General features: G+C 46.0%; 1 protein-coding gene and 1 non-coding gene across 2 annotated transcripts; both read left to right on the top strand.

The window, feature by feature from the left end:
* Positions 1 to 29: 29 nt before the first annotated feature.
* Positions 30 to 27669, top strand: Spint2 (serine peptidase inhibitor, Kunitz type 2). The gene is made up of 7 exons (XM_077105767.1): positions 30 to 605; positions 19539 to 19709; positions 22985 to 23044; positions 24245 to 24298; positions 25234 to 25395; positions 25679 to 25717; positions 27049 to 27669. The coding sequence occupies exons 1-7, from the start codon at positions 500 to 502 to the stop codon at positions 27213 to 27215; spliced, it is 759 nt and encodes a 252-aa protein (XP_076961882.1). The 5' UTR covers positions 30 to 499; the 3' UTR covers positions 27216 to 27669.
* On the top strand, positions 3121 to 3193 carry Trnam-cau (transfer RNA methionine (anticodon CAU)). Its single transcript has one exon. It is a non-coding gene; the product is annotated as a tRNA-Met (tRNA).
* Positions 27670 to 27952: the final 283 nt, after the last annotated feature.

The following is a 27952-nucleotide window of genomic DNA, read 5'->3' as shown; positions in this document are numbered from 1 at the left end:
CATCTGGAGCCCCGCCCCTTTTCCTGCGCCAGGGGCGGGCCCAGGTGCGCCAAGGGCGGGGGAGCATCTCCTCAGGTGCCGGCCCTCTGCGCCTGCGCTATGCTCGCCCCGCCTCGCCAGGTGCGCCCCGCCCGCCTCCCTGGCTGCCTTCTTCCAGCCGCTTCCAGGCGCCCGCCATTGGCTCTAGCGCCCCCCTGGGAGTTTGGCGGTGTGGCGCAGTTCTGAGTTGGGAAGGGTCCCTGAGTACCGCGAGGGGCAAAGGGACGCGTGAAAAGCGGACCGAAGCGGTGCGCTCGAAGACAGTGTCCGGTCACCGAAGGTCTGAGAAAGGACTTTCGGAGCCGTGGGCACCTCGCGGATCCCGGGGAGGTGGGGGGCGACCGCACCTGAGCTTGTGGACCTCCAGCGCGCGTGCGCGCCCAGGGTCTTCCCGCACCTGATCGCGAGACCCCAACGGCCTGCGGCTCGAGGCCTCGGCGGCGCATCCCAGGCACCCGTCATGGCGCAGCTGTATGGGCCGCGGCGGTGCCGGGCGCTCCTCGCCCTGCTGGCATCGCTGCTCCTCTCTGGGGCCGAGGTGGCCGACGGAGGCCGAAGCATCCATGGTGAGGGCCTGATGGGTGTCCGGGGAGGAATGGATAGCGGGGGCCGGAGGCGGGGCCCGGGGGGCAGGGACGGGGGTGAAGTGGGTCTGGGCCTGGGAATTGGAGCGGGGAGAAATTGGGGGCTACTTGGGGGTGGTCGGGGCGTGTAGGGCGAGCAGCTGGCCCTAGCGATTGGTCCTTCAGGAGGTCTGGGGGCCCTTGGGAGTGAACGGCGGGCGGAGGAGCAAGGACAGGAAAGTTCCTTCGGAGGAGGGAGGGGACGTTGGGTATTGACCAACAAGGAGTGGCCTTGGCCCTTCCTGTGGCAGGAAGGGTTTGAGGAGCCGCACCGAGTACTCTTCGTGACAGCGGAAAGTTCCTCGGCCAAAGAAAGCCAAGGGAGGCAAGGCCTCTGAGGGTTGTGGCTTGGATTTGGTGACCTGGTGGCAATTTTGGCTTCAAGGAAGAAGCCCCTATCCTCATCTCTTTGGATATTGGGCAACAGTCTCCAGAAAATTTTCTAGATCAGTTGCAGTAGGTTTGGTGGCCAGAAAGAATGGGTTTTCAGTGATGGCAGAGAAAGGAAGAGAAGAGGAGCAACTGGTGGAGGGGGGGGAGACCTTGCCAAGGTGCAGGGACGAAGGTGCCTTCCAGCGAGACAGCATTGGCAAGCAGCCGCTGGGGTTGGCTTCTTCAAGTGTTGTTATAACCTTAACCACTTCAGACAAGTACCAAAGGGTTTTGAAAAGAGCTCTCTGGGAAGAAGAATCCATTGATTCAGCGAAGTTAATCCCTGCCATGTGTCAGAAACTGCTGGCAGTGGTGACAACAGTTGATTCCATAGGCCTGGTTCTTGGCGCTCACAGAGCTTGTAGTTGAGCAGGAAAGATGGTGTATGTTTAAATAAAGAGCACTGACCATAAGATTAAATGACTAAGAGGTAAACAAAAAGGCTGAAATACAGGAACAGGGTGACAGATGATGATGGGGGCTCCTTTAGCTCCAGTGGTCAGGGGAGGTCTCTCTGAGGAGGGTGGCATCTGAGCTCCGACATGAAGAATGAGGAAGTGGCAGCCACACACAAAGACCTTGGACACTAGTGTTCAGTTTTCTGGATGATTGAGTACAAAGGCCTTGAATGTGGAACAAGCTTGTTGTATTCAAGGAAAAGAGGGAACCCCCAGAGCTGGAGCCGAAGTGAGAAAGGGGGAAATGGGAGGTGGGAGAAGTGGGTAGGAACCAGGTGGCCCAGGGCTGTGCAGGCCAGGACATTGGGTGAAAAGAGAAAGGAAGCAGGATGTGGGCCTGCTAGGTCCTCATCCCCTGTGGTAACTTCTGGAAAATGGTTAATTGCCCTATTGTTGAGGCAGGGAGGAAATTAAAAAGTTGTCAGGTGCCAACGGGGAGAAGCACATTCCTAGAGGTCACAGTATGAATCAGAATTTGTCAATTCTGGGCTTTTTCAGATAAAGAAATGTTAAGATTTATCTCCAATTACCTGGCCTGCGACTACATGTGGTTACAGCTTACTCTGAGCTTGTAGGTATTGTTTAATTCTGGATGTAACCTGGCATGGAGTGGTGGTGACATGACAGGCCTGCTTACACGGCAGTCATTGACAAAGCCAGGTCTGACTGCAGAGGACCTCTCTGTTCTTCATGTCTCCCCCTCCCCATCCCACTTTTCCCCTGATGGCTGCAACTGGCTGGACCTACTGACCTTTCAGAAGTTCTAGTGTCTGGCTGGGTGAACTGCTGCCCTCACTTATCTGAAGTGCTGTTTGAAAGCTCAAACAACTTCATCTGAGGCAGGAAGCAGTCCAATTGCTTTGGTTTTCTCACACAGAAAGGCCACCTGCTGAGTGAGGTGTTTCTCCTGGCACATGGAACTGCACAGGTGCTGCCAGGTGAATATGTGGAGAGAGGAGAATAGGGAATGTGTTTGTGTTTAAGGGAGTGATTATAATAGTTGGTGATGGAACTTATTCTGGGTAAAGACGCAAGCAGGCTGAGGAACATGAGGATGGTAGGGCCAACAGCTTGTTGCAGTTGAGGTTCTAGGGAGAAAGAACTAGAGAGTAGGACACAGTGGGCGGTGACTGCAGTAATGAAAATACGGTTCTGAAGAGCCTGGTGTTGTTGGAGACAAGGTCTAGGGTGACTGTAAGAGTGAGGAGTTGGGAGGACAAGTTTACTGGAGGAGAGGAAGTCAGGAACTGAGGCCAGAGGATCATCTGTCTGGATATTGCCTGCTAAAAACAGCCTGAGAGGGGTGAACCCAGATAAAGATTGTGGAGCAGTGAGCAGTAGGGACCTGGGTCAGATGATACACAAGGTGGTCAGTGAACAGTCTGCTCTGATAATGTGACAAGAATGTTCAGAGAGGGGGCTAGGGTTGTGGTTCAGGGGTAGAGAGCCTGCCTAACACATGTAAGGTATGGGTTTGATTCTCAGCACCACATGAAATAAAATATAGGTATTGTGTCTGTCTACAGCTAAAAATATATTGAAAAAAAAATATTCAGAGAGTCAGGGCTGGGGATATAGCTCAGTTGGTAGAGTGCTTGCCTCATATGCACAAAATCCTGGGTTCAATCCCCAGTGCCACCACCAAAAAAGAAAAAAAAAAAAAAAAAAAGAATGTTCAGAGAATCAATTGAAGAAGCGAGCTTTTGCTAAAGGTAATCCAGAGGGTCCAGGAATTGGGAGATGGAAATAGGACAAAACAGGCTGTGTGAGGATGAGGATTAACTCCCAGTAGGCTGTAGGCTGTGGTTTTTGTTTTGTTTTTGGTACTAGAGATTGAACTCAAGAATGCTTTACTACTGAGCTACATCCCAACTCTTTTGATTTTTTTTATTTTGAGACAGAGTCTTAGTTTAAAGGGTCTCATTCAGTTGCTGAGGCTAGTCTCGAAATTGTGATCCTCCTGCCTCAGCCTCCTGAGTCGACTGGGACTTCTTGTCTGTGATCAGTGTATCCTAATCTGAGACTGACCATGTTGGTGAGGCTCTTGAGTGGTGGAGGGCAGTGGGAAGGGTGTGGCAGGTATACACTTGAAGCCCTGGAGGAAGAGTCCTCCTGACTCCAAACCTGCAGGCAAGTAGGGAAACTTTGTCTTGTGCTAGATTTTCCAGGGACAAATTTGTATTCCAAAGAAAGTGGCCTCTCCTGGGAAGCTTCATATAATCTTTTGGTGACTTTGGTGGTTTGCAGAGTCAGGAATTTCTTATTTAAGACATTTGGCTTTTGGCTTTGCCTGAAAAATAGATCTGGTAGGACCTGACCAGAACACAGGCCTGTATTCCCCTTGGCACTCATGGACTGGAGCCCAGAGCCTCTTGGGAAGGACATATGCTTTTCCCCCAGTCTGTAATTATGCTCATAGATTTACCTGCCTGTTTTTTTTGTTTTGTTTTGTTTTGTTTTGTTTTTTTGTGGTACTGGGGATTGAACCCATTTTTAATATTTTTATTTCTCTCAGCCTCCAGAATAGCTGGGATTACAGGCATGTACCACTGTGCCTAATTTATTTGCCTACCTTTTATATCTATAGGCCTTTGGGATGTATCCCCCACCTTGAGGATATGCTTTATTTAGTAAAAGAGATAGATAACACCTAACAGCTTTTAGAAATTGTGCAGTACTAGTGCTATAAGGAAGGTGGAAAAAGAAAACACTTTGTCATACAAATAGGCATAATTTTTTTTCCTCTTCTTTCCATGTGATGAATCCTGATAGTTAGGGTTTTTTGTTTTGTTTTTGATGCCAAGGCTTGAACTCAGGGATGTTTAAACACTGACCAACATCCCTCACCTTTTTTATTTATTTTTTGTTTTATTTTTAAAATATTTTTTAGTTGTAGATGGATACAATGCTTTATTTTGTTTAATTATTTTATGTGGTTCGTTCCGGTAGATAGAACCCAGGGCCTCGCACATACTAGGCAAGTGCTCTACCACTGAGCTACAATCTCAGCCCTCGCCCTTTTTATTTTTTTGAGACAGGCTTTCACTAAGTTGCTTAGGGCCTCTCTAAGTTGCTGACGCTGGCATTGAACTTGTGATCCTCCTGCCTCACCCTCCCGAATTGAGATTACAAGTGTGTGCTACCACTCTCAGCTTAAATCCTGATATTTAAAGGCCCTGAAGTACATACTTTTGATCAGTACAATATTTCAGAATTTAACCTTGGAAATTGCTTTAGAAGCTATCCTTTAAGTGTACTTCCTGCTGCCAGTAACTTTCTGCCTGGCCTTGGGCATCAGCTTGTGTTAATGGTTACTTGACTTAGGGTTCTTTGTGGGTTGCTCTTGGGAATTTCCACTGGAGCCTGGCAAGTCAACATTCACTCCACAACCTCCACTGGCTTCCAAGCGGATCTTCAGTTTCCATTAACCTCTTGGGTTAATTACAGCTTTCCCAGCCCTTCAACACAAGGTGGACTTTCCAGAAAATCTCCAGGGAGTACGTCAGGCACCACTCCTTTCCCTTCCTCCTTATTCCCACAGGTAGTTGTGACAGGTGGTCAAACTTAAGATGACATGTAAGAACTAAAGTGTGCCTAGAGTTAGTAGCTGATCAACATCTTATGTAACATTTGTCCTTTATGGAAGAGGTGCTTGACCTGCTCGAAGGCATGCCATGTTGAAATGCTTATTCACTGATATAGCCAACAATTTTTTCCTCAGTACTGGGATTTGAACCTCAAGAAAATTTTACTTCTGAGCTACATCCCATCTATTTTTTTTTTTAGACAGGGTTTCACTAGGTTGCCCAGGTGAGCCTTAAACTTTCTGCCTCAGCCTTTACCCACCAGCTGGGATTACAGGTGTGTGCCACAATGCCTGGGTAGTCAGCAAATATTTATTGAGCACCCACCAAGTGCCAAGGCACTGTTTTAGGTTCTTGAAATAGAACACTAAACAAAACACACACACCTGGCTGTTTCGCCATAATGAGAGGAAGATAGTTCAGTCAGGTGAGCGTGTGTGTGTGTGTGTGTGTGTGTGTGGTGGTGGTGGTGGTGGTGGTGGTGAGTGCCGTGAAGTGAGTACCCTAGGGTTGCTATGCTTCCTGCTGACAGCCGGGCTTTGGGAGCTCACGGGTTACAGTCCCTACAGGATGATGAGGGCCTTGACTTTATGTCCACTGAGGGAAAGTGGCCTCTTTCCAACAGAAACATTCGTTTCCTTTGCTCAGCCTGGGATGGAGAAAGCAAACTTCTTTCACTCTCCCTCATTTTACCTGTGGTCGAAATCATGTGCACACTCAGACTTCTCCTAGGGTAGCTGGCCAGGCAGCCAAGCCTCTTATTTGTCTGTTCTGAAGCCAACAGGGTAGGCCAGATAAGGGATGAGTTGCCCTGCAGGGGTCGCACTGAAATGACTTGGTCAATCAAGGAGGCTTTGGCCTGGTGGGCATAGGACTACTGAAAATTTTGCAGATGACTCCAGAAGCATCAGAGTATGGATTATGGGTTCATTGTATGATCCTGGTCACGAGTATATTTCACAAGCTGTTTCTGACAAGATTTTTTTTGAAAACTTCTTGTGAGAGAATGAAATGTCAGAATGTTGGATGCTGAGGCCCAGGAACTTAAAATTTTAATTACTTTGAAGTTTATTTGAAATCCATTTCTCGTTGAAAGCCATTTTACCTTTTTTTTTTTTTTTTTTTTTTGTAGTATGGGGGTTAACCTAGTGGCACCCTACCACAGAGCTCCATTCCCGGTTCTTTTTATTTTAAGGCAGTTGCTGAGGCTGATCTCAAAGTTGTGATCCTTTGGCCTCAGCCTCCTAGGTCACTGGGATTTCAGATGTCTGCCACTATGCCTGGCTCACAGTGACTCTGAACCGGGTTCTAGGACCATGGCTTCAGAAAAATAAATGCGTAAATTAAAATAATAAAATTTCATGGGTTGATTAGAAAAAAGTATCTAAAGAAGCTCCTTAAAGGAGTGATGGTGAAAAAAAAAGGTTGAAAATCATTGTTCAAGTTTCATTAGCCTTCACTAATTTCAAAACTGGTTCTTGCTTCACAAACGGTTAAGAACCTCGGGTTGTGGCTCAGTGGTAGAGTACTTGCCTAGCATGTTTGAGGCCCTGGGTTTGATTCTCAGCATCACAAATAAATAAATAAACAACCATTGACAGCTTTATTTTTTTTTATTTTTTAAATTTATATATGACAGTGGAATGCATTACAATTCTTATTACACGTATAAAGCACAATTTTTCATATCTCTGGTTGTATACAAAGTATATTCACACCAATTCAGTTCGTGTCTTCATACATGTACTTTGGATAATAATGTCCATCACATTCCACCATCATTTCTAACCCCATTCTCCCGCCTTCCCCTCCAACCCTTCTGCCATATCTAGAGTTCATCTATTCCTTCCATGCTTCCTCTCCCTACCCCACTATGAATCAGCCTCCTTATATCAGAGAAAACATTTGGTATTTGGTTTTTTGGGATTGCCTAACTTTCAAGATATTTCTTATTTTTTCTTTCATTGAATTGTCAAACTTAATTTTTTTTGAGTTCTCAAGATTTTATTTTTTAAAAAATTTTTATTATTAGTTGTTCAAAACATTACATAGTTCTTGACATATCATATTTCATACATTTGATTCAAGTGGGTTATGAACTCCCATCCATTTTTACAAACATTGACAGCTTTTTTTTAAAAAAAAAAAAAAGAAGGCCCTGGGTTTGATTCTCAGCATCAGCATATAAACAAACATTGACAGCTTAAAAAAAAAAAAAAAAGAAGAAGAAGAAGAAGAACCCCTGAATGAATTCATAGTATGGGAAGGACTTGGAAACAACTTGTTTCCTTCCAAGTACTCTGATGGGCTACTTAGTTCTTGCTGTGGACTTTGGTAAGGGTAGAATTTATAGTCCTTTTTCAGTGATAAATGTGAAGTGATGGTAGGAGTAGTGGTTTGCTTTGTGTTGATAGTTTATGAAATGTAAAATTTCATTCCTAAACATGTCAAAATTTTATATCTAAAACACAAAGATTTTATAACTCTTATAATTTAACTTAGATTTGTCATTGTAAATGTTCTTACCTCATAAATAGAGGTTGTTTTAGAGTTTCTGAATTATTTGTCCTAATAATGACAATTTGCAGACACCCAAGCCTAGAGGTGATAGGTAGGTAGTATAGCTTTCTGTACTGGAAACTGAAGCGCTCAAATATGTACAATCTATTCACCTAACCAAAATAGGTGGCTTCATAGAGCACTGTAAACTAAGTCTGATTATAAAAAAGCTTTGGAATTTTGCCTGGTAGAATTAAAACAGCCTTTTGGGAGGCTGAGTTTGGAAGATCATTTGAGCCCAGGAGTTTGAGACCAGCGTGGGCAACGCGCAAAATCCCATCTTAAAAGCAAAAAGCCAGAAACAGCCCAAGTACCTCCTTGGTGTTCTGTACTCTTTATTCACACAAACCTTGTGTTTCTCATTCTTTAGGGAAAAGGCACTCAATGTCCAGATGGGTAAGCAGAGCATAATTATATTTACTCCCCTGTGCCACTGAACTGCATCCCCAGCCCTCCCCCACCTCCTGGTGGTGTTTTGGTGCAGGGTTTAAACCCAGACAGGCTTTACCACTGAGTTGCATCCCCAGGCCTTTTTGTTATTTTGAGACAGGTTTCACTAAATTGCTCACTGTGCCCTGGAAATTGGGATCCTCAAACTTCAACCTTCTGAGTCACTGAATTACGTGTATGTGGCACCACTCTGGGCTGTTTGTCCCTTCTTATTCTGGTCCCTGGAGGCTCTGCAGATGGTTATGCAGCAAGAAAATCAGGGGACAGGTGATGCAAGGTTTGATGTCCTCAGTCACCATGTTTGGTTGCACTTTTTAGTGAAATGTTTTGTTCTTCATCTTCATTCCCTCCATTCCTAAATTAAAGTCCAGTGTTCATAAAATACAGCATCTACTATTTATTAAAAGCTATTGCCGGGCTGGGGTTGTGGCTCAGCGGTAGAGCGCTCACCTAGCAGGGGCAAGGCCCTGGGTTCTATCCTCAACACCACATAAAAATAAATAAAGATATTGTGTCCAACTACAACTAAAAAACAAATATTAAAAAAAAAAAAAAAAAAAGCTATTGCCACTGGGAATGTAGCTCAGTGGTAGAGCACTTGCCTAGCATGTATGAGGAAGCCTTGGGTTCATTCCCTAGTATTGGAAAAAAAAATATTTTGCCAAATATTATTTTAAGCACTTATAATGGATTAAAAGCTCCTTTAATCTTCAAAACACTTAGGATGTTGGTAGTTTGTGTTAGAGAAAAATTTCCCATTTGCATAGTTTTTAAAAAATGAATCTGCAAGCTTGCGGTATGGGGCCTGTGGAAGAGAGCCAGCTGTCTCCTCACTTTGTTATTTACAAGTGAATTCAAGTTACAGATTCTGTGTGCTAATTCCCCCAGACTGCCCAAGATTGATCTGGGGATGTAGCCCAGTTGTAAAGCACTTGCCTGACATAAATGAGGCCCTGGGTTCAATCCCCTGCACTGCAGAGATGGAGGATGGGGAGATAGCCCAAGATTAATAGGGAAGGAAGGAGATCACAAAAGGCAATTTTTGTTGTTTCTTTTTTTCTTTTTCTTTTTTGCATTAGTCGGGTATTCTACCATTGGGCTACTTCTCCAGCACACAGACACACACACACAGAGTTATTTTTTTAATTATTATTATTTTTTTTTTGAGACAGACTCTTACTGAATTACCCACACTAGCCTCAAACTGCTTCCTTTTTTTTTTTTATACCAGGGTTTGAACCCAGGGACATTTTACTCATGAGTCAGATTCCCCAAATCCCTAGTTATTCTTTTTGTTTTGAGGCAGGGTCTTGCTAAGTTGCTTAGGGCCTCAACAAGGTACTGAGAGGTTGGCCTTGAACTTTTGATCTGCCTGCCTCAGCCTCCCAACCTGCTGGGATTACTGGTTTGTGCCACCACACCCAAATCTAGCCTCAAAATTTCTATCTTCCTGCCTCAGCCTCCTGAGCAGCTGGGGTTACAGATGTGCACCACTATGCCCAGCCAAAGGGTAGTATTTGCTAACAAACGTACCAAGGAATACTTTGGTGCTAACTAGGTTCAAATACATATAAATCACGTAAGGAAGGCCTTCACCTCAATTTAGGCCCATTTATAATGTCTTAGTTGTCTAACATTCCCAGCCTTCACCCTAACCCAGAGGGACATGGTGGTTCCATAATCAGAGCTTTGCTTTATCTTCAAAGTCTCTAAAATCTGCTTGCTTGCTTTATATTTTGAGATGGGTCTCACTATGTTCATCATACTAGCCTCGAACTTTTGATCTCCTGCTTCAACCTCCTGAGTAGCTGGGATTACAGGCTTGCGCCATCACATTTGCCATATTTGCCTATTTTTAACAGCTCCAAGTATTTCCTTTTGTGGGTGTCTTATTTAGCCAAACAAGATGTCATGGTGGTAAATTTTCAGCTGTTTTAAATCTGTGAACACCCAAGCCCTTTGTGTATGTGGCAATACTTGTCCTTGCCCGTGTTTTTTGTAATTCTTGAATTAAATGACTCTTTTTTCCCTTTTTAAATTTTTTTAGTTGTAGATGGACATGATACCTTTATTTTGTTTATTTATCCATTTTTATGTGGTGCTGAGGATCGAAACCAGTGCCCCACATATGTGAGGCAAGTGCTCTACCGCTGAGCCACAACCCAAGCCCCATTTTTTTTCCTTTTGATACTGAGAAGGCCTGTTATCTGTCTTTTCTGTATAAAATACGATTTCCAAATACGTGATGATTATTGTAGCAAATAACCTCCTTTTGGTGGCTTTTCTGAAGAGTAGTGTTTAGCAGTGAATAGGTGTGCTGCAGCATTTTTGGCAAAGGAGGAACCTGAGGAATGCGTGGTCTGTTTAAGGAATATAAACCCCAGGAATCTGGGCTGTAGGTTTGGTCCCACAGAAGAGACTTAGAGAGTCCATCTGAGCAGTGTTCTTATAAACCTTCTCTCAAGAGGGCTTAGCAAACTGCAGCTTGTAGTGCCCTCTAATGTGGCCTGTGAGTGAGAGGTCTGATTATTACTTATTTTTAATGGTTGAGAAAAATCCAAAGAAGAACATTTTGTGGCATTTGAAAATTTTATAAAATTGGTTTTTAGTGTCCATAAATAAGTTTTATTGGAACATTGCCATGGACATTTATTTACATATTGTTTATGGTGCTTTTTATGCCATGATGAGCACAGCTGCAACAGAGACCCTGTGACCCACAGAGCTACAATAAAGGCACAGTTTTCAGCATATGAATTTCATTTCCCAACTCCATTAAATTACCTCTGACCCCTAACAGCAGGGCTCAAATTTCAGTTACCACAGTGACAATTTGGGTAAAGTAGAATTGCCAGCTGCTGGCTGTTCAGATCTCAGGCCTGTAAGTTATACCTGTGTTAGTGAGAAGTAGTCTCATAGAGCCTGGCCACTGCGTGTTATCCCTGTTTCATATGTTCATAGCAGAGCGTGTAGTTACGTGTTTTGTCTCCTTGTCCCTATGATAAAACCCAAGAGTGCAGCAAAGTGGTAACTTCTGAAGGTGAAATTCCAGCCAAGCATAAGTGAAGTGACAGAAGACCAGCCAGCTGTGGGAATGTTGACACTGCTGCCATTTCAGAGGCTGTGGCTATGTGGCCAGAGGAGTTTAGTGACTACTTCACAGAAACCAGGAAGGTTACTTGTGGGTGATGTCCCAAAGCAAGTCATGCCAGTAAACACCTACAGGGAAGCAACTCTTAGGAACACAGAAAGAGCAAAGGATAAAATGCTGGAAGCCAGTGCAGATCTAGAAAAGACTACAGTGTTGCTGGCTCCATGTCATTTGAGAATCATACTGCAAACATTGTTCATTGGGGGAGAAGAAATTAAACACTTTTTAATTCTCATAATTCAGCATACTGTGTACTAAATACTCATTTCACACTTGTAACAAAGTTTAATAATGTTTTGACAACCCCCCACATACCTTTTTCAGTTTTTATTCTGAGTCAGGATATGGCTAAATTAGGTAGGCTGGCCTTGAACTTTGTAGTCTTCCTGTGTAGGTAGGATTATAGACATGCCCCATCACACCCAGCTTTGAAGGCCATGGAACAGTCTCCATTGATTGAAAGATTGCTTTGCTTGACCCCAGCACTACAGGTTACTGCCTGTATTTACTGTTTGGCCCTGACCCATGCTCGAGGAAACAGATATTGCTGGGTGAGATGGGGCACACCTGTAATCCCAGCTGTTTAGAGGCTGAGGCAGGAGGATCCAAAGTTCAAAGCCAGCCTAGGGTATTTATTTATTTATTTTTAGTATTGGGGGGGGTTGAACATAGGGTGCTTAACCACTGAGCCATGTTTCCCCAGCCCCTTTTATTTTTAATTTTGAGACAGGCTCTCACTAAATTGCTTTGGGCCTTACTGAATTGCTGAGGCTGGCTTTGAACTTGAGATCCTCCTGCCTCAGCCTCCAGAGTCACTAGGATTATAGGCGCATGCCCACCATGCCTGGCCAGCCTGGGCAATTTAGTGAGACGCTGTCTTAAAATAAGAAAAGATAGGGCTGTGGATGTGGCTCAAGCGGTAGCGTGCTTGCCTGGCATGCGTGCGGCCCGAGTTCGATCCTCAGCACCACATTCAAACAAAGATGTTGTGTCCACCGAAAACTAAAAATAAATAAATAAATAAATATTAAAAAAAAAAAAGAAAGAAAGAAAAGATAAAAAGAGCTGGGGCCAGGCATGGTGGCACACGCCTGTGATCCCAGGAGTCTGGGAGGCTGAGGCGGAGGATTTGAGTTCCAAACCAGCCTTAGTAATGGTAAGGTGCTAAGTGGCTCAGTGGTTGGGTATACCTGAATTTAATCCCTAGCACCCCCCAAAAAAAAGGGGGGGCTGGGAATGTACCTCAGTGGTAGAGTGCCCCTTGTTTCAATCCCAGGTACCTCAAAAAATAACAATGAAAACAAAACAGCCAGGTATAGTGACATACATTGTAACTCCAGCAGTTTGGTAGTCTGAGGCAGGAGAATTGAAAGTTCCAGGCTATCCTGGGTAATTTAGTGAGACCCCGTCTCTAAATAAATAGGTCTGGGGATGTAGTTCAGTAGTAGCACCCCTAGATTCAGTCTCCAGTACTGCAAACAAACAAAAAACAGATGGGCAGAGTGGAAATAGCCGAAGGACCTCTTCTTGATGGACTTCAGGCTGGTGAGATGATCCAGAGCTGGGTGTGGTGGTGCACGCCTGTAAGCCCAGGAAATGTCATGTATGTCAGACAAAAAGACCTTGTGCTTCAGTTTTTAGCACCCGTGGGAGTAAAAAGTGTATTAAAGACTAGAACCCTTAGGAAAGTTATCTTTGCTTGTTTTTAAAAGCTTTGGGGCTAGGGTAACTCAGTGATAGAGCACTTACCTAGCATGCTGAGTTACTGAGTTCAATCCCCAGCAATCCCTTCACCACACATCAAAAATACAATAACATACTCTGAATGGATAACATGAGTAAAAGATAACAACAAGTTCAAGTTGATCATTAATTTGGGACAGAGAAAGAACAGGCAGGATTGAAGTAAGAAATATATGGTTTCATCTCTGTTCATATTTTAGTGCTTTCAAATGTAGAATTTGTACTTTGCAACCAAGTAGGCACAACTCCAGCTGTGCTTTTTTATTTTGGGGGGACAGGATCTCCTTAAGTTTCTGAGGCCTTGAACTTGTGAACCGCCTGAGTAGCTGGGATAAACAGGCTGTATCACCAGACCTGGCTCCAACTTGCCTTTTTGAAGAATGATTAGGTACTATCTTCTCAAGCTTGTAAAATAAAATTGGATTGGTAGTGCCCCGGAGCCAAAAATTCCACTAATATCCTTGTTAGAAGGTGACAGCAAATCATTCAAGCTGGCTGTGTTGAGTGAATTTATCTGAGCCATCAACTGAATGCATTGGTTAATGTTCTAGTGACTGCAGAACCAGAGAAACTTGTTTTCCATGGTATCATTTAGTAGTTGAGAAGACCAGTCTGTTTCCCAATTTGATAATAGCCAATGTTCGAAATGCCTGCCAGGATTTTAAGTTAGGGTCATATTTTAGATAATATATATATTTTTTTGTGCTGGGGAATCAAACCCAGGGCCTTGTACATGCAAGGCAGGCACTCCACCAACTGAGCTACATCTTCAACCTAGATAATACGTGATTTTAACCATTTTTGATGCTTTTGTAAAAGAATGCTACTGTTTTCTAAAGATGAAATCCATTTTTATTTCACATATTATGAAGTGAGTACTTCCAAATTTGGTTCCCGCAGCTTTTTCCTGTTCTTCCTGTTTTTTGGGTTTTTTTTTTTTTTTTTTTTTTTTTTTTTGCAGTATTGGAAATTGAACTCAGGGGTGCTTACTACTGAGCTACATCTCCAGTACTTTTTAAATTAAGACAGGGTCTTACTAAGTTATCTAGGCTTGCCTCAAACTTGTCATCCTTCTGCTTCAGCCTCCTGAGTTGCTGGAATTACAGGCATGCACCATGCCTGGCCCTTGCCCATGTTTTGAAGACATGTACTTAATTTTGCATTTGTGAGCATAGAAATAGGACTTGACATATCATTCTTGATTGCTTCTCAATAGTATTCTAAGACCAATTATTTATTTTTTTTGTTAGATTTTTTTTTTTTTTCCTAGCAGGTATTAAACCCAGGGCACTTTACCACTGAGCTATTTTTTATTTTGAGACAGTGTTTCAGTGAGTTTTAAAAAGTAAGGTTCGGAGGCTGGGATTGTGGCTCAGTGTTAGAGCGCTCGCCTAGCATGGGCGGGACCCGGGTTTGATCCTCAGCACCACATCTAAATAAAGGCATTGTGTTGTGTCCATCTACACCTAAAAAAATAGCTGAGTAATAGAGTGCTTGCCTGGCATTCCTGAGTAACTGGGTTCAATCCCCAGTATTTTTATTTTTTTTTTTAATTTTGAGACAGTGTCTCACTAAGTTACTGAGGGCCTTGCTAAGTTGCTGAGGCTGGCTTTGAACTTGTGATTCTCATGCCTCATTAAGGTATTGGGATTATAGGTGTGTGCCACTGCCCTTGGCTGTTGTCATTTCTTTCTCTCTCTCTTTTTTTTTTTAAATATTTATTTATTTATTTTTAGTTGTAGTTGCACACAATATCTTTACTTTATCCATTTTTATGTGGTGCTGAGGATCGAACCCAGGGCCTCACACATGCCAGCTGAATGCTCTACTGCTGAGCCACAACCCTAGCCCCTGTTGTCATTTCTTAATAGAACTTATTAAGGAATAACTTTCTGAAATTATGTCCAACCAAACCCCACCCCCACCCCCAGCCTTGTCCAGTGTTTTTGGTATGTTGCTGTCTGTGACCCTGTCATTTAAGTGTGACTAAAACCAGGCCCCAAAGAGGCCTCTGAAGAAGGGAATTGGCCTTGGTGAGCCCTCAGACTGTGATAACAGCCCTGAGGAATTCTTTGGCTTTTAGGCAGCTCAGTTCTGTGTTTGTGCTACCTTTGAAAAAAACCTACCTTAGCACTCAAGTGCTCTGAGCAGAGGAGTGGAAATTTAGACCCCCAGCTCTACTTATTGTTTGCCTTACTTTATCCACCCCCAAGGCTCAGAGTCCTTATTTAAAAAGTAGGGGTGTTACTTTGTGGTTCGTTTTCTTTTTACTTTTCTTTCTTTTTTTTTTTTTTTGGAGGGTGGGTACCAGGGATTGAACCCTGGGTCGTTTAACCGCTGAGCCCCCTTTTTTAAAATTTTTATTTAGAGATAGAGTCTCACTGAGCTTCTTAGGACCTCACTAAGTTGCTGGAGCTGGCTTTGAATCCTTGGCCATGGTTCACTTTTTTTTTTTTTTTTTCTCATTAGTTATAGATGGGCACGATGCCTTTATTCTATTTGTTTATATTTTATGTGGTGCAGAGAATCAAACCCAGTGCCTCACACATGCTAGGCAAGTGCACTGAACCACTCACTACCCCAGCCCTCATGGTTTACTTTTATTGTGACCATTAGAAATAGGCACATAACATGAGAGGCATAATGTTAGGTGGAAGCAAATAATTGGGTGTCAAAAAGTAAGTAATGCTCTTCATTTCAGTTCTTTTCCTTTTTCCTCCAGTATTGGAGATCGAACCTGGGGGCATTCTACCACTGAGCTACATCCTTAACCCTTTTTGCATTTTATTTTGAAGACAACCTTACTAAGTTGCTGAGGCACACCTCAAACTTTTGATTCCCCCCGACAGCCTTCTGAGTTCCTGGGATGATGGGTGCATCTGTATGCCTGCTCATTTTTTTAATCTGAATCTGCCACGGTACTTTAATTTAAAAAAAAAAATTAAGAAAGATGACAAATAATAGAAGTCATCATAAATACCAAAATATTTCTGGCTTTTATAAAAGCTTTTTGGAGAGCAATGAAAGAAAAAGTTCATTGGTGTTATTTGTGGTGAAGTGAAGACTGTATGTGTTTTATGACGGAACACTGCCTCCTTTAAAGCAAACACACAGACTAAAACAAAATTGCTTTCCATGACCTCATTTCTCTCAAGCCTACAGAATAAAGGTTCATGCCATACAAGTTTAAAAGCAATTTAGTAGCCAGGCGTAGTGGTGCTCTCTTGTGGCCTTAGCTATTTGGGAGGCTGAGGCAGGAGGGGCAGCGGTTGTGGCTCAGTGGTAGAGTGCTTGCCTAGCATGTGTGAGCACTGGGTTCGATCCTCAGCACCACATAACAAATAAACAAGTAAATAAATACATTGTGTCCATCTACAACTAAAAAATATATTAAAAAAATAAAAAGAGACTCCTCATTTTGAGACACTTCCTTTCATACTCACAGAAAGGAGTCTTCCCCTAAATGAGAGCTTGAAGCCAGGGCCTCACAAATGCTGGGCAGGCACTCTACCACTAAGCTACAGCCCCAGCCCCAGCCCTAGCCCTCTTGAGTTTCCTCTTAAAACATATATTAAGTTTTCTCTTAATATATGTTTCTGTCTTCCTGTGGGACATCAGGGAAGTTCTTTCTTCTCTCCTCCTCACCCAAGCAAACCTGAAAACAAGGCTGCTTTTTTGGATCTGGGAAGTTCGTGTGCAGCACTTTAGAACAGATTGAGCAGGTGCTAGCGCATCCAAAGTTTTGCAGTCCCATGGGGTGCTGGGCAGCACTATGGTAAGAGGTGTCTCTGAGGCAGACCCTGATGCTATTGGGAGTGGTCTGGGGGAGCCTCTGTTCCATTGCTGGATCCCCTTGGCGAGAACTGCACTAGAATTATTCAGCTAACATCATTATTCTGACAGCAGGTGGCTCCCAGTGACCTGCTGCATGTCAGCCTGGTTTCCCAGGTGGTGTGCTGGCAAACACAAACATCTGGTGTGCTCCACGTGGATTTTCTTCTTGGACGTGTTACTGAGTGTCTAGGTTTCCTGTGCCTTGTTAGCTCTGTCAGCATGCCCATGGCCCATGGTACACCTGCAGATCTGAACCTATAACATGAGGGCTACATTCTGGGCAGTGTGGAATTCACTCATCCTTAGGTAGATCTTTTTTGTCCCCCCCCACACACACCTTTTTTTTTTTAATTTTTATAATTGTTCATTGACACAGTGCCTCTATTTGTTTTTATGTGGTGCTGAGGATCCAATCCAGTGCCTCACGTGTGCAAGGCAAGCGCTCCACCACTGAACTACAACACCAGCCCCTGTTTTTCCTCTTTATATATGCTAGGCTTTTGTTTCCCAGCACCTAGCATGTAGCCGTCACCCTTGCTTATTTAAAGCCACCAATTTCTACCATTATGCCATGGTCTTGTAGTGTCTGGTGGTTCCCTCCTGGCTGCCTTGAGCTTATCGGCCCCTCCCTCTGGACTTTGGTCTTTGCTTGGAGATTTAATTCATGTTCTATGGGATTCATCCATTTAAGGCAAATAATTCCTCCCTCAAGTTTTTTTTTTATTACCAGTAACTGCTTAGAAAGTGTGACTGACATAAAGCAGAGTGATTGCCAGGGTGCTCAGTGTGGCAGGGTGCTCAGTGTGGCAGGCTGCTACTGGCCGCTCCCTGCATAGGTGATGTTTTCAGTTTGGACTGTAGTGGAATCCAGTGGGTCCTTTCTGTCTTGTGTGGATAGCCGTGTTGCCTCTGGGGTTTGACGGGTGTGAGTTGGGCCTTGTTAATCCTCTATTGAGTGACCTTTGGGCACATCATCAAAAGTACCTGCTGCAGGTAGAAACCAGGTGGTTCTGGTTCTGGTTGACTGGGTCCTGTTATGTTGCCCATGCTGGCCTCAAAATCTTTGGCTTCTGCCTCCCAAACAGCTGAGGCTACAGAGGCATGCCACTGCACCGGGTCCCCTGTTTTTGTTTTTAATTTACATACCATAAAGTCACTCATTTAAGTATACATTCCAAAGATTTTTACATTTTACAGATTCATGCAGCTATCACCACAGTCCAATTTTAGAATATTTCCATCATCCCCCAAAGATCCCTGTGTCCATTTGCAGTCACTGCCCAGCCCACCCCCAGCACCAGGGAATCACTAGTCCACTTCCTGTCCCAGTCAATTTGCCTTTTCTGGACATACTGTGTGATTTCATTCACATTAAACGTCCAGATAAGGAGCGTTTTGACTGATTTAATGGATGGTTGCTTTTAGATAACTTCCTGCTTGGGAACATGCCTTTTCTGTGAGTTAGTTACCTGGGACTTCCTGGCTTGTGTGGGAGCTCCTGGGGAAGGGAGTGCGCTTTTTGTACAGTAGCAGCCTTCTTCATGGAGAGATTGGTATTTTGAGAAACATCTGGTTTCATGCCTATCAGGGAGTATTTTAGAGACACAGCAGTCCTGTATGCTTTCAGAGGTTATTCCCAGTTGGTGAAATAAGCCAGGCAAACGTCAAAACAACTAGAGATGGGTAAAACGACCCACCTTGGCCTGGTTAGGTGGCACAGCATCCACAAGGGTCCTAGAGTCTGTGTTTGCCACCCTGGATGCTTGCATGGAGACCTGGTTATCAAGCACCTTTGTGCGGACCCTATGCAGATCAGTATTAGTGGGGACTGGAGTGCAGGGAGGTGTGGAATCCAATGATCAAGTTATTTTTGGTGGTTTCCTTTCCTGAGAGTCATCCAGAGAAAGGTGATTCTTCTAGGCTAGTTTTTTTCTCCCTTTCTGAGAGGCCAACCTCTAGTCTTTTATATGCAAATAATCTGGTTGGAGTTTTATAACATTGTTTTTTATTTCCCTTTGATTAGAGTAGGGCCAGATTTTGGGACTTCTTGAAACCCAGGTCTATCTCCTTGTGCTCAAATGGAAACAATGGTGGTGTGGCCTACATTGTCAATGAGATAACTAGAGTTAGGAAGGTTGTTTCTAAGGCTTTTGTGATTTGAGTGGCCTGTCTGGTTTGGGAGAGGACAGAAAAAGTTAGGGAAGGTGCCCCTGGGGGTGCTGTACTCACCAGCAGCACATCTCCTTCCTAGCCCCACTTCACCAGCTCTGATCTCTCAGGGCTAAGCTCCCCTTGGCCTGGTTAGGTGGTACAGCATCCACAAGGGTCCTGGAGTCTGTGTTTGCCTTTGCAGGTCATTTTTCTATATTGGTTGTGTATGTCTTGATAAGGGGGACCAGGGGCAGAAGCAGTACACAGCTGAACCACAGCCGAGTGGGTGGATGGCTCCTGCTGGATGACATGGTTCTTCCTGTACAAGGAAGGACTCAGCAGGCCTGAAGGCAGCTCAGGCTTTAGAAACAGCTCACAGAAGGACTGGCTGGATCTTAAGGCTATGGTGCTCTTGGAGATAGGAAGATCGTGGGCCTCCTCCTACAGGAATGTGCATGTCCTTTGAAGCCATATTGCCCTGTCACCAGCAACTGGGTTCTGCTTTGTGTTTCAGACTTTTGCCGAGTTGCAAAGGTGGTGGGGCGATGCCGGGCCTCCATCCCCAGATGGTGGTACAATGTCACTGAGGGGTCTTGCCAGCCATTCGTGTATGGTGGCTGTGAAGGGAATGACAACAATTACCAGAGCAAGGAGGAGTGTCTTGAGAAATGTGCTGGTGTTACAGGTGAGACCTTGGTAGTATGGGAAATTTAACTGTTTAAAAATAGTTTATTGGATGTGGACACTCTCTGCTGTATGCTGCTGCTTCACTGCAGAACCTTCCAGAGATTTAAAAAGCAGAACAAACTAGCTCAGTGTGCAGCAGCCTCACAGTTGTTCACAGGCCTCACCTCCTCTTCCTGAAAGGGAGAACAGACCTCTTCTGATTGAAGGTGCCCGCCTGCACAGTCCTGGAGGATGGAACCTTCAACCTGCTTACAGGCTGCCCTCCGTTCCCTGGGCCTTTGGGTTATTTTTAGCTCTTGGACAAAGGACACAAAAGTTCATACAGCCAAATTATGAGTTAACACTGGAATGTGGGTCATGGGATCAAGATAATGTTGATCCTGACAGCCTAACAGTTAAATAAAAACCTAACATGCTGCCAGTAGGCCCTGGCCACCCCCAGCCTGGGAGGACTCCTTGAGAGCTAATGGCAGGGAGGTGTTGGCATCCTGGGACCTGATCCTTCCCAGGTGTTCCAGAGCCCGCAGATGGGACTGTCCAGACACTCTTTTTTTGGGGGGTGGGGGGTACCAGGCATGGAATTCGGCACTCAACCACTGAGCCACACCCCCAGCCCCTTTTTGTATTGTATTTAGAGACAGGGTTTCACTGAGTTCCTTAGCGCCTTGCTTTTGCTGACACTGGCTTTGAAGTTGTGATCTTCCTGTCTCAACCTCCCAAGCTGCTGGGTTTACAGACATGGGCCACCGTGACTGGCCAGACAGTCTTTTTTTTTTTTTTTTTTTTTTTGTGGATACAATAATTTTTATGTGGTGCTGAGGATCAAACCCAGTGCCTCATGCATGCTAGGTAAGTGTTCTATCCCTGAGCCACAGCCCCAGCCCTGGCCGGACAGTCTTATAAGCACTATCTTAATGTTAGTATATAACTTCATGGGGCTGGGGATGTGGCTCAAGCGGTAGTGTGCTCACCTGGCATGCATGGGGCCAAGGTTCGATCCTCAGCACCACATACAAACAAAGATGTTGTGTCCACTGAAAACTAAAGAATAAATTAAAAATTATTAAAAAAAAAGTATATAACTTCATGCAGGTTTTCTCTTTTAGTTGTTTGTGGAAGGATTAAACTCAGGGGCACTCGACCACTGAGCCACATCCCCAGCCCTATTTTGTATTTTATTTAGTGACAGAGTCTCACTGAGTTGCTTAGGACCTCACTGTTGCTGAGGCTGGCTTTGAACTCTTGATCCTCCTGCCTCAGCCTCCCAAGCCTCTGGGATTACAGGTGTGTGCCACCATGCCAGGCTCATGCAGCTGACTTAGCTTAGAGGCTGGGACTCTTCAGTGTGGACCCTGTGTTGCCCTTTCAGCACCTACTGTCAGCCCCTGAGCCTGCCCTGCCTGTCCTTGTCTGGTGCTCACAGCTTTCTGTCACCCACTGGCTATAATCCCTCTTTGCTTTGAGCTATGTATTCAGAGATCAGATAAGCTTATTTAAGTTTGTAAAGAGAGGACAAAAGTGGTCTTGGCTGTGACCTCAGGTCTAAAGCAGTGCAGGAGCACACAACCCAGCAATGCACCTCTTGAGGGGCAGTTTGCCTTTCTCTCAGCAAGAGTCTGGAGAGCTGAGGAGGCAGAGTGTGAGCTGAGATCAGACAGATCAGTCCCTCATCTCTGGGGGTAATTGGAACTTCCCAAGATGGCAACTGAGGGAAATGTCATTTATTTTTCCATCATCAGCAATGATGCCATGTGGGGAAATTTACCGCTGTGCTCTCCCCATCTTCTCAGGAGGAGGATTGAGGTGTTGGGGACACACAGGGGACCAATGGGTGTAAGAAGAAATGTTGCTACTTGGGGCAAGGGTTGTGTTTTGCTGGGAGAAGGCAGGTTTGCTGACTTCTTGGAGCTGGGCCAGAGCCTGGCACCAGCTGCAGGGGCCTAGAAAGTTCATGTGTGGCACCAGCTGTGACTGTCGGGTTCTCTCACAGCAGCCTGAGAAGAGCTGGAAACTGCCAGAGCCTCAGTCCTGGGAGTTCTTGCCAGCGTGTCCGCTCTCCTAGGTAGGCGAGCTCTGGGGAGCCAGATAAGAATGTTTATTAATTTATAATGAGAACTAGAACGCCTAGGGGACAACCCTCATGTCCCTCTGCCCACGCTTGAGTCCACGTAGACAAGCCTCTCAGCCAGATTGCTGGGAGGTTGCTTGGTGGGGAGAGAGGCAGAACGAGGGGAGCTGTTTTATGAGGTGATTGTCGAGCAGCATCAGGGTAGGTAGGCCAGCCCTGATCCTCTCCAAGGTCACTCCCAGACCAGCCAGTCTCTTCACCCACCCCCTTAACCTGTGTGTGGGGGGTGGGAATAAAAGGTACTTCACATAAAACCAGTCATTTGAACCTTATTTTCTTTTTTAGGCAGTATTAGGGTTTGAAACAAGGGCCTTGCACAAGTTAAGCGTATACTCTACCACTGAGCCATGTCCTCAGCCCTTTTCTTTATTTTTTCTTGAGACAGGGTCTTGCCAAGTTGCCTGTGTTGGCCTTGAACTTGTGATCCTTCAGCCTTAGCCTTTTTTTTTTTTTTTTTTTAATATTTTTTAACTGTAGGTAGACAAAATATATTTATTTTTATGTGGTGCTGAGGATCAAACCTAGTGCCTCACACGTGCTAGGCAAGTGCTCCTCTGCTGAGCCCAAGCTCCAGCCCAGCCTTAGCCTTTTGAGTAGCTGGAATTATAGGAGTGTGCTACCACACCTAGCACTGCTTTAAGTTTACACCGTTGTAGGCCCCTTAACCTTTTAATTTTTTTTTTTTTTTTAATTTTGAAACAAGGTCTCCCTAAGTTGCCCAGGCTGGCCTCTCTGTCCAGCCTCTCTGCTTTTTAAAGTCACTCAGCATGTCTTTGCTCTGATTTCCTTAAAGTTGAATTCTCAGAGCCAGCCTGGGTTCTTCATGTCAAAATCAATCATGCGACTGAACACACCACCCACAGAAGAAATGAGCCAGGCACACACCTATAACCCTAGCCCCTCCAGAGGCTGAGGCAGGAGGATCGGGAGTTCAAAGTCAGCCTCAGCAACTTAGCAATACCTTAGCGATAAAAAGAGCTGGTGATGTTATTCAGTGGTCAAGAGCCCTTGATTCCATCCCCAGAACCAAAAAAGAAGAGATAGGAGCACCTGAGGGCACCAGGACCACCCACACCTGCTGGCCTTTCTTCACACATAGCGGGGAGGTGCACTGTCTTCTGCATTATTTATTTGTTCCCTTGCAGAAAATTCCATTTATGATCTGGACTCCAGTAGGAATGGAGGAGCTTCTTCTGTCCCAAGTGGTAAGTTCTTAAAAGGACCCCGAAGGGAATGAGGGCCACCTGGATGGCAATTGAGAAAGGACATTGTAATTTGGGAGTTGTAGAGGGCTTCTATCTCCTGGTCCTGTTGGCTCAAAATAGGTAAACATGGCTCTGCCAGGGCAGCCGGCTTTGGGCTGTGACATTCTGCCACTGGGAGCTATCCTGTCCTGCGCACAGGAGGGTTAAGGGTTCTGTGGTGCTTCCTGGCTGCCCAGAGGAGGCTCAGGTCCCTGCCTGCGGGTCTCGCCCTGCTATGCTGTCTCCTCCCCCACCCCAGCTTTCTCGCCTGTTCTCCCTCCTCTGCTCCCTGTTGTGTTGCTGTCTCCTGGGCTCCATCCTTTGCCGCCCGCCCGCCTCTTGGCCTGCTGCAGTCCTGATCTCAAGCTTGGCGTTAGCTTGCTTTGTAGTGCTCACAGCAGCTGCCCCACTCCTCCTTTATGCTTAAGGACTCTGCAGCAGGAGCCTGGGTGAGTGGTACCTGCACTAGCAAAGGCACCTCAGGGGCCAATCTCCAGGCAGTGGGCTGGGGGACGGGGCAGAGAAACCTGCCATGCAGGGAGGGAGGGACTGTGCCCCACCCACCCGTTCAAGGAAGAAATCCCGGGGTGCCCACACACTAATTGTAGTCTGGACCTTGCCTCTGACTCACATAAGTGCCACACATGTGCCACATGAGAATGTTTTAGTTAGGTGGCTATGAGAGGTCGCCTGGCTTGCAGCATGCCAGGGTTAGCTAGAGTTGCTTTCTGGTTGTGCTAGGCCAGGAGTCCTGTACCTGTTCCGGCACTTCTTTGCCTGGATGCACTGTTCACTCCCTTGGCTGGCCTCTCAAGCTCATCCAGAACCTGGTCCCGCCATGGTAACTTAGGTTTCCATCCTGTTTCAGAAAAATTTCCCCAGGAGAATGAAATTTCTAGTTGCATCAGAAAGTAGGAACGACAGTGTCCTGATGGCACCGGAAATGGTGTCTGGGTCAGTTTCCATAGTGATCTCTAGGTGGTGGGATTATTCATTCACTGTGTCCTGTGCTTTGACTAGGAGGTCCTGTGGTCCACACCCTTCCTTAAAGGTGACACTTATGTCTCTGCTCTCTTAGTGGGCCTTTATAGACTTAGTCCCCACTAGGACATGTGTCTTGTGTCCATCCCAGCTTCCCTGACAAAGATGTTTGTGTTTCAGTTCCCAGAAGGCAGGATTCTGATGACCTCTCTGATGATGTTTTCAACTATGAAGGTATAACTTTCTAAAGAAAAATTATGCATGATTTCTTGCTAAGGGGCAATTAAATCATCTACTGAGGGAGGGCCAGGGATGGGGTCCAGTGGTAGAGAACTTGCCTAGCCTGCATGAGGCCCTGGGTTCCACCCCCAGCACTGCAAAAAAAAAAAAAAAAAGAAAGAAAAGTAAAAGAATTGCAGCTGGGTGCAGTGATGCACACCTGTAATCTCAGGCTCCGGAGGCTGAGGCAAGAGAATTGCGAGTTCAGAGCCAGCCTAAACAACAGCGAGGTGCTTAGCAACTCAGTGAAACCCTGTCTCTAAAAATACAAAACAGGGCTGGGGATGTGACTCAGTGATTGAGTCCCCCTGAGTTCAATCTCCAGTACCAAAAAAAAAAAAAAAAGGAAGTAGAACAGAGCTCTTTGGCCTTTCTGGGTAGTAGCATTCTGGACTAGGATGGGAGGTGACAGTCCTCAGCAGGTGCTCCACTAGCAGAGAAAGGATGTGCCAGGGGAGAAGATTTACAGGAAAGGGAATGGAGTGGAGTTCTAGAATTTACCTTCTGCTCTGCCTTCCACCTGCTGTGGGACTGTGGGCGAGTTGCTGCAGCTCCACCTCACAGTTCCTGGGTGTGCAGTGAGGGTCCAGGACAGATCTGGTGGAATCTGAGTCAGTATGCGAAAGGTGCTGGGAACAGTCCCTGGCACCTTTCCCATAGTGTCATCTGTACGGGAACCCAGTCTTGGCTGTGAAGAAGCTATGTGAGGATGTAGGGCAGAGCGGCAGCTGGGAGAGTGGCCCTGTCTGTAACTCACCCAGGTCCTTTACTCTGAGAGAGCTCTCCACGGAAATTTCTCCGCTGGGTCTGCTGAGGCACCTTCTAGCTCTTCCCCTTCTCTGGGGTCCTGCTGACTGGTGCTGCTGTGGCGCTCCTGCTCTTGCCTACAGAATACTGCGCTGCCAAGGCCGTCACGGGGCCCTGCCGGGCAGCCTTCCTACGCTGGTACTATGATGCTGAGAAGAACTCCTGTGACAACTTCATCTACGGAGGGTGCCGGGGCAATAAGAACAGCTATCTCTCCAAGGAGGCCTGCATGCAGCGCTGCTTTGGTGCGTCTGCCCGACCCAAGTCCAAGACAGAGTTAGGTGGTTGGCCCTCCCCAGGGACTCGAGTCCCTTTCTCCTTCCCTCAGAAGAGAGCTGTGGGAAGGCTGTTCTTTGAATCCCACCAGATGGCAAGGCCTCAGCCCCACAGTTAGAAGTCCCTTAGAAAAAGCTCCCTGCGAGGACCCCAAGGCTGAGAGGAGCCTGAGGGGCAGCCTGGGTTGGTGGCCACTCCATGAGCTGGAAGGACTGTGAGATGACCTCTCAAGAGTTGTGTGTTCTCTTCCAGGAAAGGAGATGTACCCTGTTCTGCCCCTTGGCACCAAAGGTTAGTGACCTCTTGCTGTCCTCCAGCTGCCTCCCGCCTTCCTTCCTCCGCTGAGCTCCATCTGCTCAGCTGCGGTTTCTTCAGGCTCATGTTGTCTTGCCCACGTTATCTTTCACTCTAAACATCTTTTTGGTGGAAAACTCTTGTCTTTACATGAGATTGGAACATGTGGTGGCCATTCGCCCAGCACACTTTGTACACAGATCGGCTGATGTGAGTCAATAATTCCAGAGCCATCCCTGCCCAGGCAGCCAGGGGTGGGCGAGGACAAGTCTCCACCACGAGGCCTGGGGGCTCTGCCACCTGAGGCTGACCTGAGGGTTGAAGAGAGCTCTACTGTTGTAGGGCATAAACAGCTGGTCAGGGTTCCAGAGAGGAGAGCCGCATGGGCGACAGGCCAGTCCCACTGTCCCCCAGCAGTCTGGCCTTTGTGGAAGCTCAGCATCCTCTCACTTTTGTTTCTGAGCCCGAGTTGAGAATCTTGGCGTAGATGACTTGCCACACTGGTTTGGCCTCTTCTTGACCTGTTTACCAGCCAAGGAGCCAAGACCTGGCCTGCAAGTCTGCCTGGTTCTAGAAACTGGAACCTGGTTTCCCGGGTATGGTGGTGGGAAGTTGCCCAGGCCTTAAGAGTTGGTCGGGGGTTGAGGTGGACAGGGCAATGCTCCAAAGCCAGAGTCTGAAGTTCTTTAGCCGTGGAGGAGGGGAAGTCAAGTGGCCGCACAGGAAGTCACACACCTTAGACAGAGCCCTGCCCAGAAAGAAAGCATCCTCACTAAGCAGCGGGACGAATAGTCAATCCATTGTTACATCTACCCAGCAATTAGGAGCACCTGGGTCCCTTCCAGTGCCTGCTCCAGGTGTACCTTTAGCTCCACCCTGGCGTCACTCCACCAGCAGACCTTTTGGGCACCCGCAGGGTCACATTTTTCTCTGCTGGCCAGGAGTATGTGTGGACTTGGAACCTTTGGGGTTTTATGTTACACACTACAGGTAAGCGTTTTGCACCCCTGGTGTGCATCTGTTGCCTGAGGATCCCATACAGTTTGCCCCAACTGGTGGCTGGGGATTTGGAGTAGAAGTGGTGTTTTTCAAAAAGGATGAGCACAAAGAGCCACCGTGTGCACATGGCACGGCACCTCCTCTTTTCAGGGACTCTCCTTGGTGACCTCCCTGCAGGCTGTCTCCCTAGTTCCAGTTCTGCAAGCCCTTTCTGGGTTGTGAGAAGTTCTGTTCCTTGTCCTGCTCACTCAAGGCTGTCATGTGTCCCTGGGGAGCCGCCTGCTTCCTCTCTGCCTCCTTGCCTCACTGGTCTCCTATCTTGTCCCCAGCGGTGGTCCTGGCAGGTCTGTTTGTGATGGTCCTGATCCTCCTCCTGGGAGCCTCTGTGGTCTGCCTGATCCGGATAGCACGCAAGAAGCAGGAGCGTGCTCTCCGCACTGTCTGGAGCTCGGCAGATGACAAGGAGCAGTTGGTGAAGAACACATATGTTCTGTGAAGGCCTTGTCGCCAGGAGCACGGGGGAAAGGAGGGGAGAATGTGTGCTTTTTTAAAAACTAGACTGATTGATTATATCTGTGAGATCATTAGGGCTTCGGTCTGTCTGTCTGCTTGGACGGTGAAGCGCTGCTTCTCGACCCCACCGCATCCCACCCCACCCATCCCACCCCACCGCATCCCACGGTGGTGACTTCTTTCTGTGCCCCAGGTGTAGTTTTCTATGCTCATGTTGAACTCCACTGCCTCCTTGCCCACCACAAAAGCAATGTTTTAATAGTTTCCTTGGTTTGTTTGATTCATGGTTGTTGTTGATGTTGTTGTTGTTGTTTTTAAGTAGAAACAAAAGGTTTTTTTTTTTTTTTTTTTTTTTTTTTTTAAGAAATTAGGATTCTGAAAGGAAGAAAACAAAACATGTAAGTTTAATAAAAAAGGATCTTCCCTTTTAAAGTGAATTTGAGCATGTGCTTTATATCTTAATTGATCTACAAATTTATACTCCACCAAAATTATATTAAGACTCGATGTGGGATATCCCATTCCAGATACTGACCCTTTAAGTATCATCTTTCAGATCTTTTTGAATATAACCCACAGCGTGAAATAAATTTTACATTACTACGTGCCTGTGAAGTTTCATCAGACAACATTCAGCCTTACATCTGTGGACAATTCTGATACTGACGCCAGGCCCATCAGTGCACCCCTGTAATCCCAGTGGCTCTGGAGACCAAGGCA

The sequence above is a fragment of the Callospermophilus lateralis genome, chromosome 18, assembly GCF_048772815.1.
Source record: "Callospermophilus lateralis isolate mCalLat2 chromosome 18, mCalLat2.hap1, whole genome shotgun sequence".
NCBI lineage: Eukaryota > Metazoa > Chordata > Mammalia > Rodentia > Sciuridae > Callospermophilus > Callospermophilus lateralis.
Note: the sequence above shows the minus strand (reverse complement) of the source record. Positions and strands in the feature narration are given on the sequence as shown.

Coding starts and splice junctions, on each gene's coding strand:
- Spint2 (XM_077105767.1), top strand. CDS start 500: ATGGCGCAGCTGTATGGGCCGCGGCGGTGCCGGGCGCTCCTCGCCCTG. Junction 24,299..25,233: donor TGATGTTTTCAACTATGAAG/GTATAACTTTCT, acceptor TCTTGCCTACAG/AATACTGCGCTGCCAAGGCC. Junction 25,396..25,678: donor CTGCATGCAGCGCTGCTTTG/GTGCGTCTGCCC, acceptor GTTCTCTTCCAG/GAAAGGAGATGTACCCTGTT.